Here is a 15,219-nt window from a genome sequence, read left to right as displayed (position 1 = left end):
TCAACGTATATTCAAAGTAAACAGAATAAAGATGAAATTTTCATGAATTACACAAGAAGAGTGAAAAAAGCAAATTACTATTTTCAAATTAGAAAACAAAAAAAAAATCTTTTAATCCAATTTTTAATTATTCCAACTATTGCACTCATTTAGCATATAAAAAGGAACATTAATCTCATTTTAGAAAACATTGCGAAGGGCGTTAATGTTGTTTCCCATTTTAGAAATCTTTACCAAAATGTCTATTTTCAATTGTATTGAGAATATTAAAAAAGAAAAAAAAATCATTTCTCTTAATTTTTAAGTACAACACTATTTTTTTTTTTGAAAAAAAAATACAACACTATTTTAAAAATATATTAAAAACCTACTCTGGTTCCATAATATTAATTTTAGATTTTATTATTTTTACAATAATTTAAATACAATACAAACCCTCATTTAAAAAAAAAATCATTTTTTATATCTAAAAGTTATTTTTAAAAGATAAAAAGTAAAAACAAAAAAAAATTACGAAGTAAAATTATAGAGAGCACGAGCAGCAGAGCATTCCATTAAAAGAGAAGCAGTGTGAACATTGCATATTCTAATTTTGACCATACATGCATCTTCGCACTCGACACTGTTTACAAACACTTAATAAATAGCTGTCACTTTTATTTATTTATTTTTTTTTTTAAGAAAAGTTAAAATTAATGAAGCCATCCAACCAATCACAAGCCGTGGATTCCTAAAGAAGTTTCCCATCAATGAGAGCCAATACAACTTGATAATAACATCAAGATCCCCTAACTTACAGTTTTTCTGAAGAAAATATATAGTGTCTCTCTTTATGTCATATACGTCCTCGTATTTAGAAAAAAAGTCTGCCCTCACATTCGAACATATAATTTCTTTTTCTTTTTCTTTTTTTAATAAAGAAGAAGAAACCATGTTTAGTAGTTTGCCTCGGAGGCTTAGCAATTAATTTTCAAGTAGATTTCTTTGTTAGCCACTGAATTTTGAAGAGTTTAAAATTTAAAAAATTGATAATTTCTCTTAAAAAATAATTAAAAATAAAGAATAAAAATTATTTGAATTGCAAAATCAATATGTGAGACCCACTCTATCATTTGTAATTTAATATTAAAAAAATTGATGATATTATAAAATACAGTTTTTTAATATTAAATTATAAAATATGTCTCTAAAATGTATACAATTTGATGATAACCTCATATGAAATATAATATATGCAGTATTTTTTTTTTTAACTTGAAAATTATTGATTAAATGTAGTACATATAGTCTATGGAGTGTATATAATTTCTTAAGGCAGGGGACCTATGTGGCAGGAATGTATTAATTATGACCTCACATTTGAAAATATAAAATATTAGGGACCTTATGTTATATATCCTAATTAATGACAAATTCTTCATAAATAATAAAAACAAAAATAGAATTAATTATTAATATTAGTATATAAAACCCTAACTTTCCCTTATTGCTCCTCCCTCTCTCTTTCGCGATTAGAGCTGCTTAAGTCTTTTGGTCCCCTTTTGCTCTCTCACTCCTCTCCCAGCGCTCTCTCTCTTTGGTAGGATCAATCTCCCACTCTGATTTTTGTGTATTTTTTGTTATTCTGATTAGGGTTTTGTGGTTTTTGATTGTGTGGATTAGGGTTTTCAATCTAGGGTTCTTTTTAGCGATTTTGTTGTTTTTCTTTGACCTATCTGATGAAAGCAATCAAATTTATCTGTTACTTATCTCGTTTTCATCTGGGTTTGCTTTATTTTTGATGTTTGTTCCAGTTCCGATTCGTATTTGTTTGGCACCGTATTGTTCTTCTTTTTTTTTTTTCTTAAGGGTTTCCTGTGTTAATATTCGTATTTTGAACCTAATAATGTTTAAAGCAGGATCAGCATTGCACACCAAATGTCTTTTGATCCCAGCAAGAAAATTACATCTCTTCTTCGGTGTGATTTTGGGTTTATGAGCCGGGGGAGGCTGTGGTGCTCGCGGAAGTTCTTATTTCGACATTGGACTTGACAACTTTGCCGGTTTCTCTTTTTCTTTGGTCCTTTGTTAATTAGTTTTTTTTTTCTATTTAACACATCGACTTCTTGTTCATTCGTGCGAGACAATTTTTTTTTTTCAAGTAATAGATATAAAGTTATTCACAGCTTGTGAAGAACTACATCTTGTGATTAAAAGTTATTGTACATTGAGATATTCCATCCAATTTTCTCTATGGGAAAAACGTCTCTACCTCCGGGGTTTCGATTTCATCCAACCGATGTTGAACTGATCAAGTATTATTTGAAGAGGAAAGTAATGGGTAGGAAATTTGGATTTGAGGCCATTGCTGAAGTTGACATTTACAAGCACGCTCCTTGGGATTTACCAGGTATGTAAAGCAATAACTTTTTTTTAACTTTATAAATTTTATGTTTCTAAATTGTGTACCTTCTTCTTGCTTGCTTGTTACTTGTTTCTGTGTGTTTTTCTTACTGTGACTGTGTTTTTTCTTACTGGCTTGCTCTTTCTTTGTCAGACAAATCTAGTTTGAGGAGTGGGGATCTGAAGTGGTATTTCTTTTGCCCACGAGAGAAGAAATATGCAAACGGAGCTAGGATGAATCGTGCCACTGAGTTTGGTTATTGGAAAACTACTGGAAAGGATAGACCTGTTCAATACAATAATGAAGTAGTGGGGATGATTAAGACTTTGGTTTTTCACAGGGGTAAAGCCCCACGTGGTGATCGAACGGACTGGGTGATGCATGAGTATAGAATTGATGAACCTGGTCTTTCTGAAAGAGGAGTTGTTCAGGTATTTTTTGTTTATTCTGATTCTTTTTACGTAAACAAATCATATTGACATTCTTGAAACTTTGTGCAATGTTTACTGGGTGCATATTTATTTAATGTTGCTGCAATAATTCATTTCCTTCATAAAGTCTTTTCCTGTTATCAACTTTCACCATGGCACTTTCTTGATCCTTGCTTAAATCTGCTAGTGGGTTCATGCTTTAAGGTTGTGGTTTATCCCCATGTCTGCTTCTTATTAACCAACTTAATGTAGTACCGGTTGCTATATTTACCTGTCTGAAGATGAGGATAACATTTTTCTTCTTGAGTTCCATAGTTTCTGATTAGCTAGAATTGTTGCACTTGGGTTATAACCTGTTTATAATGTTGTGTTAAAACTGAATATGATTTCTGGAAGTATTTATTCTTGTTCATACTTTTTCTTATTGAACTTGTTTAAACCTTGAATTCGGAGTTTATCAATGGCTTTGGTCTACTAGGATAATCGCTTCTTAGCAGAAATAATATTAAGTCTTAAGAGTTATTTGGTTTTTGTTGTTAAGAGTTCTTTTTTCTAATTGTGCATTTAATTTGTGGAAGATATCTTATTAATTAAAAGGAGCTTCAGTACATGTGCTTCTTACAGAGATTTTGTTCTTTTCTGCCCCCCATTCTCCTTCAGTACATGTGGTTCTTATAGGGTTTTTGTTCATTTCGACCCCCATTCTCCTTTTGAATAACTAAATATCTTTGCTGCTTAAAAATGGAGTATCCATCTTCTTCTGATGGGCCATTTTGCCCTTCTAAATTTAAAAAGATCTGGACCTCATTCATCTAATCCATGACATGCATGGACAAGTGTTGTAATGACTTTGATTAATTCTTCTACCTTGACCTTCCATCTGTATTATTCATGCACCAAGTTGTACAGCTTTCTGTTTTTTTTGTCCCTTTTATTGCTTTGTGCAAATGGCAAATGGAGGGATGTCTTTTGCTGTGCTTTAATAAAATTTACTTTTGTGTATCAGGATGCATACGTGCTCTGTATTGTTTTTCAGAAGGATGGTCCAGGCCCTAGGAATGGCGCCCAATATGGAGCACCATTTAGAGAGGAAGACTGGGAAAATGATGAGGATGTTGATTGTGTGGATGTTATCTCCTCTGCTGTACTTCCTCCACCAGTGCCCAGCCAGAACAGTCCTGTAGCTGAGAGCTCCCACATCCCTGAGAGGCTATGCATCGGAACATCTGAGTCATGTCTTTCTGATACTATCCCACCCACTTCTAACATGCTTCCACCAGTCCCTGTTATTAATGATGTATCTAGGGAGGTTGCTCAGGATTTGAGCGAGGACGACATTCTTGCAATGTTGGCTTACTTCACTGAAGATAACAATTTGATTTCAAATGAAAATGGTCAAATTGAGGTGTGTAGCGCGTTCCACCCTTTTTAAAGAATTTAATTGCTTGAACATATTCGAGCTGCGTATATTGTAGCTGGTCTTGTTACTGTGTGCTAATAAAATTTGTCTAATTACTGTTTTGTTTTCTTCCTGCCAATTTACTGAAATACGTTGATCAATTCATTTTCAGCAGTATGATAATGTCCATGATGGAAATATTGAAGCTTCACCTCGTTTGGATGGCGTTGATATTTACAATGACTTGGGTGACCTTGAAAATATGGTTGGATTCAGTGGAGGTGAATATGATTTCTTCCCTGCAGAAAACTCTAACTACAATCTGGATGGAGCGATTCTGGGTGATAATGCACCATTCATAGAGTTGCTTGATCTTGATGCTCCGTTGAATTGCCCTGCCGAAGCTCGTGAACCTGAACAAGCCCACTGTAATGGGCCATATACTGATCAGAAGTGTTACAATTCTGAGCAATCATGCTACAACGTTAACCCTTGTTTCAGTCAGTCTCCTTCCATGCTGCCACAGGTACCGTACAGGATTGGTTTGCTTCATATGTACTTACGAAACAGTCAAATCTTTGTTGTCCTAGTTACGCACAATTTGCCTTTTCCCTTTTGGTCTTTCGCTTGTGCTCATTTGAGATTGTTAATAATGCAGGACAGTGTTCGGAGAAATGCAAATGAGGCTCCTTTAAACCATGGTGCTGCTAAACTGTCAGTGGGGAGTAGCCGTGCTTCAGAAGACAGCAGAAGTGGTGGATCTCATTGTCCTTGATGAAAATTAAACTGTTAGATACAACATCATTTAGTGGATTTCATATAGAAGACAAGGGGTATGCTGATTTATTCTCTTAGAGCGTACTTTTGTCATGCTTATTGGTTGTTCTGTTGACAGATTCTTGCAAGCAAAACATCCAGTTAGCTTAATTATTGGTTTGTTAGGTTGTATTTTTATAATTCCAGTCAGTTTAAGTCAGCAAAATGTGGTGCAGTCTCTGCAATTTATTGAGTTTGGGACTTTCTATCCTCATCATGTTCTTGGGTCATTGCTGTCACATTTGTACCAGGTAAAAAATATTTTGTTTCCTGTGCGGAACTCCAATAACTGTGGGACTTCTGCTGTGTCCCTCTGTCCTCTGCTGTAAATCACCTGGCTCCTTTCCATGGTGCGAAAAAGATGATCCCAGTTGTCTGTGGCTAAGAATGCATGCATTGTCCATTGATTGTTAAGGCTGGCGTAGCTTGGGACTTGTGGTTGCATGTTTTGCCACACATTGGAGTAGTTGCCACGTGTGTGTCGTGGAGATCGAGATTAGGCCTTTTTGCAGCAACATGTGGATTCTATTTTTCTTCTGAAACTTTTGCTGTTCCATTAAGTTCTCATTATGGAGACAATCTTATTGGTCTGTAAATGAATTAAACGAAGTTTGAGATTCCCATTACATAGACCCTTCTAAAATTTTAGGATTCTTATATAATAGGAAACTGAAAAATCAATTAAGTTCATCCCGTCTAGCTGACTATTGTCTTAGTCGCTTACTTATCACAATAAGACGACTGGAATACGATGTATGTTTTCAAATATTTAATGATGTGCATGCTTATGTATGATTTCAAGCTTTTTCTCATTTCTTTCCGAAGAAAGTTCTGATCGTTTCAGATTTTTTATAGTGAGTTTTCAAATCGATACTTCAATAATTAGTTATCGTAAACGTAACATGCATGCATAAGAGGAACCCGAAAAGCAGGGCCTTCATTGAGAGGAGTTATGGACAAAAGAACAAAGAGATCTTATAAAACGATGGAAAAGAAAAATCAATCCTGCACAGATATTGCTAAAAGCTAATAACTAAATAGTATTATACTACATGAGTTTTTTAATTTAATGACTTAAAGTGACTTAATTTAATTAATTAAAGGTGTTTGTTTTTATAACTTAATGAGATTTTTTAGATAATTTTGACTTAATAAAATAAGTTAATCTTTTTTACTTTTTACTTAATAGAGAAATTTGAATTAAGTCAATTATTTGTTAATGTAAAAAATATCTTTGTTTTATAATTAAATTTTTATGTCTATCCTAAAACTCACTCATAGATATTTACCCCACATAAAAATATTCATGTTTTTTCTTTCTTATATTATATACAATAAAATTTGAAATTTATGGTATTTTATATATTAAAATTATAAAATAATTATGTATTCACTTAAATATAGTTTTACTTATAAATGTTAAAATATTGTGGTATTTAATATATTATTTATTTGACATTCAAATTTAATAAGGATACAAATGTAAAAGTACATATTTTCAGCTTTTTAAGTTGAAAAAAACAAACAACTTAATACTTATTTTTGAGATTCAGATAAAAAAACAAACATATTATTCAGATTCAGACATTCAGACCTATTCAGAATTCAGACTAATTCAGGTCTATTAAAATTTCAAACAAAAAAACAAACGCCACCGATGATGATCGCCGTGAAGGTTAAAGGGCTTTTCCATTTTTGAAACAAATTTAAGCAGATGAAGACTAGAAAGGTGCTGTCGCCACATCCCGTAATGCCGGCGGCGGTCGAAGTCCATCTTCTAAACGTTGAAGCTCTTCTTGGCAGTCGATCGTTCTGTCACTTTCCTTGGAAACATTCTCCACTCTTTCTGATCCCTGCAATTAATCAAATCCCAACTATTCATTATCACCATCAGTTCATTTAACAACTATTTCAATTTGCAAGAAAAGCTAGAATTAAACAACACGCACAGGTGGCATAATGCATATTAGCTTAACATACAAATTCTAATCATTCATCAATCCAAGGATTTGCATGCATGCAAAAAGAAACCATCAGTCCATCATGTACCATCTCAACAAATATAATCACTCACTGAAGCTACTTTAACGTATTCTAAAGCAACAATACCACGTGCCTGCAAAAATTGCAGTTTTAATTACATGAGAAATTATTAACATACGCAGCTCTAAGTGCTCTTAGCTGTCTGATAATACTTTTTTTTTTACCCCATGCAAAAAGGATAAAGAGAGCTCAAAACACACCGATAAAAATTGGCATACACCCTGCTGGACTTGTACACTATTTTTATCAATATTCTATCGCTTTTTTCTTTTTTTGTGGCTGAATTATTGATTCTCTTCTCGAAATGAAAAAATTTTGCTTGTACATATACACACACAAGGTGGTATTACGATTGTACGTGGCAAAGTAATTGAACCCTCACCTCCATGAAAACATTCATGGCTTCTTCTACACTCCTCGTACGCAACACATAAAGTGCAGCCTCCTGCATCATCACCGTACGATTATCATCAGAAATAATCAATCATTTTCAAACCCTCAAGAACACCAAAACCCTAACACCCCGCACAAAACAGAAACAACAAAGGTACACTCACCCTTGCATATTGAATTTGATCAATACCCAGAGTCCTCGGCTCTGCTTCTATTGATGATTTTCTATCAATATTTCGTACAACGTCCGATGATCCTTCCATTATTTAGAGAGAGAGAGACAGAGACAGAGTAGAAATAAAATAAAAGCAAAAAAGGTTTCTAAGAATGATTCGTATAAAGAGAAGCAAAAGTCTCAAAGCTGGTGAAAAATGAAATGAAAATAATATTGGAGTTAAAGAGGCACGTAATGCTTTGTTAAAATATATATAGTAGCGATTGAGGTTGATGGGGTAAGCTAGTGAACCACGTAAGGTAACGTGGCAGGGTACAACCACAGGTATTTCTATACGTGGCGGCATGTAGATGGTTCGACGAGACACTTGGCGAGCGATCCTCCTGTTGTCACTGTTGATGGAACTCATGGTCAGCCGTAAGATTTTGGAGCTTTTCCAAATGTGGAAAAACAGAATTGGTTTTTGATTTGTCTGGATGACTACGTGTTGAGTGTTTAGTGCCTCAGCCAATGAGAGAGTGCCACGAGGTGTAGGATCTTATTATTAGATCGTACGACATTGATTTTGGTGGGGAAACGTGGTTGTTGATGATGTGGGTTTCGTTGGTTTGTCGGGATGGTGGGGTCGGCGGTTGATGTTAACCGTTGGATGTACGTCGATGAGATGTACGACGAGGCGTGGGAGTTGGTACACGTGAGTCTACGAGGAATATAATCATAAAATTCTTAATTCTTTAATAACAACAAGATCCCTATTGTTTTATGATTCTTAAGACAAGATATATATGTACCTAATTTTATTAATAGGTCCCTGAATTGACTGCTTAAAATTACTCGTGTTACTACGTTAGGAATTATTCTGCATTTCTCAAGTAATATTTAAATCTTTTCCATCCTAGTGAGGTATAATTCTCTATTAAACAATGAGATGAGATAATATATAATTTTAGAAGTAAAATTATTGATTTTTCTGATAAATGTCTCCCCACTGGTTGGAATAAAAATATTAAAATATGATTGAAAAGTTAAATTTATACTTAAGTTACATATATTATCTTTTTGTTATGTATGCTGATCAAAACATTCTTTAATACTTTGAGGATTTTATAGTCATTTTAATAAAAGTTGGGAGTTTATTTGATACAAATGATCAAATGATGATCTTAGGAACTTATTTGGCAACAAAAGATCAAATTATGATCTTATATTGGGAATTTTTTAAAGAACTAGGAAGCCGGTTGCTATTATCCCATTATCACAATATCATAGCCAACCTGTGTAGGGTATTTTGTGTCCGTGAAATTCTTGATGGTTCCTCCCATGAAGATTCTACGATGGCTTTGAATGCAAAATCTACGATGGCTTTGAATGCAAAAGAACAAAGGATATAAATGAATGAAGTTGTAAATTAGGTCATTAATTTTTTAAAAATAGATCTAATCGTATTTCTTATTATGGTTACTCTTAAATACAATAGAACCTCCATATATTGATGTTCAATAAATCGTTAACTTTGATTAAATAATCATTTTTGTCGGTCCCAATTTGAGGCCAATGTTGTAGATTAATAATTTGATAAATTTATAAGATAATATTTTTTTTAGAAATTTCTATTTTCCTATAGGTTCCATTTGTTATATAAATTAGTAATTACCTAAATTTGAAACTAAATCCATATGATATGTCTATATGCCTTATGTTTCTAGGATCTATTTGGTATGACTTTTCAAATAGAATTTATTTAAATAGAGCTTTTGCTAATAAAGTTTCACTAAAAAAAAATTATTTGTTTGGTTGTCAATGAAAATTTTTATTAAAAATTATAAAATTATTTTAATAGGCAAGTTCTTTGAAATTTTGTTTTGAAAATAATGAAATAAGATTGTTAAATGAGTAGAGGATTTTTTAAGTAGTTTAACATTTTAAAAGAACTTTTAAACCCCTACTCTCAAAAGTTCAAAATTTAATTTTTTACTAATAAAAGTAAAATAACTTATTTAATTTTTAAAAATTCTTCTTAAAATATAACTAAACAACAAACAAAAAAATTGAAAAGAACTTATGGAATTAAATAAACACTTATAGCAATTATATAAGCCATAGTAAACAATTCCTAATGTTACTTGCTTCTTCTTAATATTGATTTCAAACTTGGATCTCATCTATTACACTTTTTATAACATGAAATTCCAGTTGGTATTATTGTTTTGCTACAAAATGTCATTCAATATTAGTATCACTTTTGGAGTTGGTACATGTGAGTGTACGAGGATTATAATCATAAAATTTTTAATGCGTTAACAACAACAAGATCCCTATCATTTTATGATTGTTAAGAAAAGATATATCTGTACCTAACTTAATTAAATAAGTCCATGAATTGACTACGTAGAAAATTACTCATGTTACATATATATTATGGATTATTCTACATTACTCAAGTAATTTTTAATCTTTTTCATCCTACATGAGATAATATTTCTCCATTAAATAATGAGATGAGATAATGCGTAATTGTAGAAGTAAAAATTAACTATTTTACAGATAAATATCACTTAATTGCTTGAAATTAAAATATTAAATTATGATAAAAAAAAGTTAGACCTATTCTTAATTTACATATATTATCTTTTTGTTATGTTATGCTGGTCACGACATACTTTAATACTTTGAGTACTTTGTAGTCAACTAGTCAATGTAATGGAATAAGGAATTTATTTGATACAAATGATCAAATTATGACTTATATTGGGAATTTTTAAAGAATGAGGATGCCGTTGGCTATTATCCCATTATCATAATATCCTAGCCAGCAATGTGTAGGGTATTTTGTGTCCGTGAAATTCTTGATGGTTCGTCCGATGAAGATTCTATGATCGCATTGAATGCAAAGGAATCAAGGATATAAATGAATAAAGTTGTCAATTAGGTAATTAATTTTTGAAAAATAGATTTAATTGTATTTCTTATTATCGTTACTCTTAAATACTGGAGATAACAACGGAGTGAAGTGCGGGTGGAGAGATATGCTCCATTCCCTACTTCATTAAAAATTTCGCTTTTTATTTTTCACCTTATTCTTCAATAAATTTAGTATGGTGAGAATAGTAAATCCCTATATGCAGAATAATTTATTCATCCTCATTCAATTTATAATTTACTTAGTTTATAGTACGTATGAATAAATAATTCTAGTAAATTAAAAATTAAAGACTTAAATAAAATCATTATCATATTATAAAATACTTAAATTATTTAAAATAATCTCCAAAAGTTTTAAACAATATCTTGAAATAGTATCAAAGCTGAAAAATGTTTGAAAGTAATATTTAAGAGAGAAAAGAAAGCATAATAATGTATTAAGATTGAATAAGAATTATATTATAAGGCTTTCTTTTAGTTTAGCCTATTTATATTAGGTAAAAATAAAAAGAAAATTTGTCAACCAACATTATATTTGAAAAAAATATCTATATCTATATATATATAAAAAATCGGGACTTGATGATGTGATGCGGCATCACCATTTCTCATCTTTGTATATTCTCTATTATTTAATAAATAGAGAAATTTTCTTGTAGATTTGGCTTTTCATCTTCTCATAATTAATTTGATTGTTATTACACAATAACAATTATGTAAAGATTTTAATGAGTCGTATTCTTTGTAATGAACATCCAAGGGGTGGTATTATGAATTTATTAAAATAAATGTAGATGTTTATAACATATATCTCTTAGTCTCCCCACTATCTCCCATTAGCAACCTTTAGCTTCCCTATAACTCTCACTATCTCACAAAGAATTATGATCCATAATTTTTCATTAATTTCATGGAGTGATTATGTAACTATAAAAGAAGAGCTCATCTTTTTGTTTTATACACACAATTGGAATGAATAAAATCACTCTATAATATATTCTCTCATTTTATTTTTTATCTTGCGTTGCTTCTTTATTTGTATTGCTGGCTAATAGTTTTTTTTTGTTTTTTATAAGACCGCCTCATCTTAAAAAAAATCAATTAATATTTTTTATCAGTTTCATCAAGTGTAAAGTAAAAAAAAAGGATAATACTAAATTCTTTTTTCAAAACCGCGTAAAGCGCGGTTCTATTTTCTAGTTTATATATACGAGCATCTCCAAAAGTCTTTTTAAATAAGATTTTATTACTTATTTGAAGAGTAACATTAGCATTTAAGACTCCAAAAGATACTCCAATTAAGATTTTTCAAATAAGAATGATTCTTTCTTTTCAAATTTGTAGAGTTGCTTTCTCCATTTTCAATTTATATTTTATTATTTTTTTATTGTAGAGAGAGAGAAGTGCTTTAATTACCATTTATTTTTCTTTGAGAAAATATTTATTTGATTAAAATAATATTAACTTATTTCTATTTGAAGAGCCTTTTAGAAAATAACATATTTTTTCACTCTCTTTTTTGCCACATAAGTAAGTAAATAAACATTTAAAGAATAAAATTAATAGAGTTTTTTGGAGATGCTCTAATGGAGATTGAAGTAGGATAGGATGGGAGGTACAAAACCAAATCCTACTCTACTAAGAATTTTGAGATTATTTTTTTCTGTTTCCCAATAATTATTTAAAGTTCACCCATTTGGGATGAGGCCCCATAGGACCCAAACATGTGGAGCATTTTTGCCGTCTCTATTAAATACAATAGAACCTCCACATATTGATACTCAATAAACTCATATTTTTTTATTAAATAATAATTTTTGTTAGTCCCGATTTGAGGCCAACATGGTAAATTAATAATTTGATAAATTTAGGAGATAATAATTTTTTTTATAAAATTCTATTTTCCTATAGGTTCCACTTATTATATAAATTAATAATTTCTTAAATTTGAAACTAAGTCCATGTGATATGTCTATGTGACTTATGTTTATAGTGTTGCTTGCTTCTTCTTGTGATTGTTTTCGACTTGTATTTCATCTATAACTCTTTTTGGAATGTGAAATTCCAGTTGATATTATTGTTTTGGAAAAAATAATTATTCAATACTATTATCATTTTTGCGAGACGGATGTTATCTTTAATTTGGAATAATGAAAATTCTATAGTAATTTTATTACCATCAATATATAATAGCTAACTGCTATTCCAATAAAATATAATAAATACTAAATCAAGGTAAATCAACACTATAAAAGTGACCATATTTTCCAAAAATAAGGAATTTCTTCATAAAATTAATAATTTATTAGTTTAGTGATTAATTAATATTCGCTAAATTAACAAAATTTTCATATTTCCAAGACTAATAATTTATCAAAATTTTACTGTAATTAACACTCATGTTTAAATGGCTTTACTTATTTCAAATTATTTTAGAAACGTTTAATTAATCATTTTTAATTGATGTCGCATTTGGAAATTTCATTATGGTTTACTAATTAAAAGATGGGTCCTCTAAAATAATACATGTTAAACAACATGAATTTTTAATTAGTTTCTCTTTTTATCTTAAATGTGGTATGATGTTATGCTCCATGAGGTAACTCACTGCTTTAACTTAAATGTTTTACTTAAAATTTATAAATTATGATTAAGTGAGTAATAAATTTGGAGTGTTATAATTGTATTGTTTGAATTCATATTATGTATCTTGCAATTGATATGACATTCAATTATTATTTGGGATATAAATTTTATATTATAATTACATAAGCATAGTTGTTTATTTTCTTTTTTGAGCCTTGTTTAGACCTTGATTTGAAATTTCAACCAAAATATATTGGGTCTAGTGAATACTTGATTGGTTTACACAATGACTCGGGGACTATTAAAAAACCCCTCCCTTATCACAATTATATTAAAAATAAAATAAATCTAATTAAATCCTTATTTTCCTTCTTTTTAAAAGTTTTTCTCTTTAACTTTTTACATCCACATAATCACTAGAACAAAAAATTTCATTATTTTTTGTTACTTTGCAAATGCTTTGCATTCTAATCAAATGTGATTCTATTAATATATTTTGACTTTTTTCATCTATTATCAAATTTCTGTATAAACTTAAAAGAATAATTTATTTGATAATTTTTTGCATATCAACGGATTAGTTATTTGAATCTACTTTTAACTCTAATTAATTTAAATATACATATGTTTTTATAATATGATTTAATCATTCCAAATCCAAAATTTTGTATAAGAAAATAATAACTACAGAGTTGGTGTGAAGAAAATGAAGGATTAGAAAGAATATTTAGGTTCAAAAGGAAATTATTGGGGCGTTGGTAGTCCCATTCTTAAGCAAAATAAATAATGATGAAAGATCAAGTAATGTGAAGTGTCATAACTTCTGCGTTTTGACTGGACCCCATGTCTAACAAATTGATGAGTGTTTTAAGTGCAACAAATTATTGGCATAAACAATTTCAAAATTATTATCTTAATCGGAAAAAACAAGATCATAATCGGTACCAACAAGTGGTATTTGATTCCTTGCCTTGCCCTACTGTTTACACAAAGAATAAAAGAGCAAAAAAGCACAAAACTGTGCTTCTTTATTTGCATTATCCAACAAGACATACAGCTCACACTTAACTCACCATTTTTCTAATTTCTAGGATGATTAGTAACAGTTTTGTGCCCCTTGCTCTATTCAAATATCTCTCTCTCTAAAACACAAACTTTAGTTTTTTTTAGTAATATCCGGTGAATCAATTAAGCTAATTGCTACAAAAACGTGGTTTATGTAATATTGAGAAAGTAAACCAGTTTCATACTCAATACCTTTCCATGTATGTCCTCATATATATTATTAAAACTTAAATTATCCTTATTCAATTAGAAAAAAATGCTAAATTTAAAGAGATTATCATTATCACTAGTTATATTGAGATAACAAAATAAAAATAAATTAATAAAATAAAAATTATTTTAATTATCAATTATTTTATATACAGAATAAAAAAAAATATTATATATGCATGTGTAAGTAAATTTAACTTAACATTATGTCTATTTTAGTTATTTACATTTATACAACAATAATATTTACTAAATACATATGATTGCTTTTAAAATTTATAGTACTTTTAAAAATAAAATTTATTAAATGTATAGCTGATTCTTTTACACAGCTGATTATTTCATAACACAACTAACATTAATTATTTTAAAAATTATAATATTACTAGATAGGCCCATACCCTATCCTCATTGAGCTCTTCTTAATTTTTAATAATATTTATAACATGTATATATTAACAGAAGATTCAGCTACGACAATCTTATTTATTACCTAAGCACCATTAGATAATTAAGAAATAATAAAAAAATAACAATAATTACAGAATGGGTTATATTACCATTTAAGCATCGATAAGTGTTCAAAAAATCACTGCAGTTAGAGTACTGTGGTCGCAGCTCAAACAGATTATTGACTGAAATTTTTTAAGTAAAAATATTAAGGAAATAGAAAACACTCTTTCGTTGTATAAAATTATAAATAATGTTTTTTTTTCCCTAATTTTCATCGTCAGATAGCAAAAACTAACATAACTAAAAACTACCTTACAAAAGCAAAAATATATTAAAAAAAAGC

General features: G+C 29.9%; 2 protein-coding genes across 6 annotated transcripts; one reads left to right on the top strand and one right to left on the bottom strand.

Annotated features, from left to right (window-relative positions):
• The first annotated feature begins 1,422 nt into the window (after positions 1-1,422).
• LOC102616225 (NAC domain-containing protein 82-like) lies at positions 1,423-5,824 on the top strand. Of its 5 annotated transcripts, none has more exons than XR_369159.4 (7): positions 1,423-1,579; positions 1,896-2,389; positions 2,537-2,814; positions 3,821-4,219; positions 4,386-4,739; positions 4,872-5,046; positions 5,281-5,824. XR_369159.4 is itself a non-coding variant. In XM_006464580.4 (6 exons), the coding sequence occupies exons 2-6, from the start codon at positions 2,233-2,235 to the stop codon at positions 4,986-4,988; spliced, it is 1,305 nt and encodes a 434-aa protein (XP_006464643.1). In that variant the 5' UTR covers positions 1,436-1,579; positions 1,899-2,232; the 3' UTR covers positions 4,989-5,824. The 5 variants fall into 5 exon arrangements, 2 of the variants coding, with proteins under 2 accessions (XP_006464643.1, XP_052300208.1); XR_369160.4 differs by having other exon boundaries at positions 1,436-1,579; positions 1,899-2,389; positions 4,389-4,739; XR_369158.4 differs by having other exon boundaries at positions 1,436-1,579; positions 1,899-2,389.
• A 759-nt stretch (positions 5,825-6,583) lies between these two features.
• On the bottom strand, positions 6,584-7,874 carry LOC102616913 (uncharacterized). Its single transcript, XM_015527850.3, has 3 exons — positions 7,630-7,874; positions 7,455-7,517; positions 6,584-6,882 (listed from the first exon to the last, which is right to left on the bottom strand). The coding sequence occupies exons 1-3, from the start codon at positions 7,726-7,728 to the stop codon at positions 6,751-6,753; spliced, it is 294 nt and encodes a 97-aa protein (XP_015383336.1). The 5' UTR covers positions 7,729-7,874; the 3' UTR covers positions 6,584-6,750.
• Positions 7,875-15,219: the final 7,345 nt, after the last annotated feature.

Source organism: Citrus sinensis, chromosome 7 (assembly GCF_022201045.2).
Source record: "Citrus sinensis cultivar Valencia sweet orange chromosome 7, DVS_A1.0, whole genome shotgun sequence".
NCBI lineage: Eukaryota > Viridiplantae > Streptophyta > Magnoliopsida > Sapindales > Rutaceae > Citrus > Citrus sinensis.
The sequence above is the reverse complement of the archived record's forward strand: the minus strand, read 5'-3'. Positions and strand labels throughout refer to the sequence as shown.

Coding starts and splice junctions, on each gene's coding strand:
- LOC102616225 (XM_006464580.4), top strand. CDS start 2,233: ATGGGAAAAACGTCTCTACCTCCGGGGTTTCGATTTCATCCAACCGAT. Junction 2,815..3,820: donor CTGAAAGAGGAGTTGTTCAG/GTATTTTTTGTT, acceptor TTTGTGTATCAG/GATGCATACGTGCTCTGTAT. Junction 4,220..4,385: donor ATGAAAATGGTCAAATTGAG/GTGTGTAGCGCG, acceptor ATTCATTTTCAG/CAGTATGATAATGTCCATGA.
- LOC102616913 (XM_015527850.3), bottom strand. CDS start 7,728: ATGGAAGGATCATCGGACGTTGTACGAAATATTGATAGAAAATCATCA. Junction 7,518..7,629: donor ATCAAATTCAATATGCAAGG/GTGAGTGTACCT, acceptor GTGATGATGCAG/GAGGCTGCACTTTATGTGTT. Junction 6,883..7,454: donor CCATGAATGTTTTCATGGAG/GTGAGGGTTCAA, acceptor GATTAATTGCAG/GGATCAGAAAGAGTGGAGAA.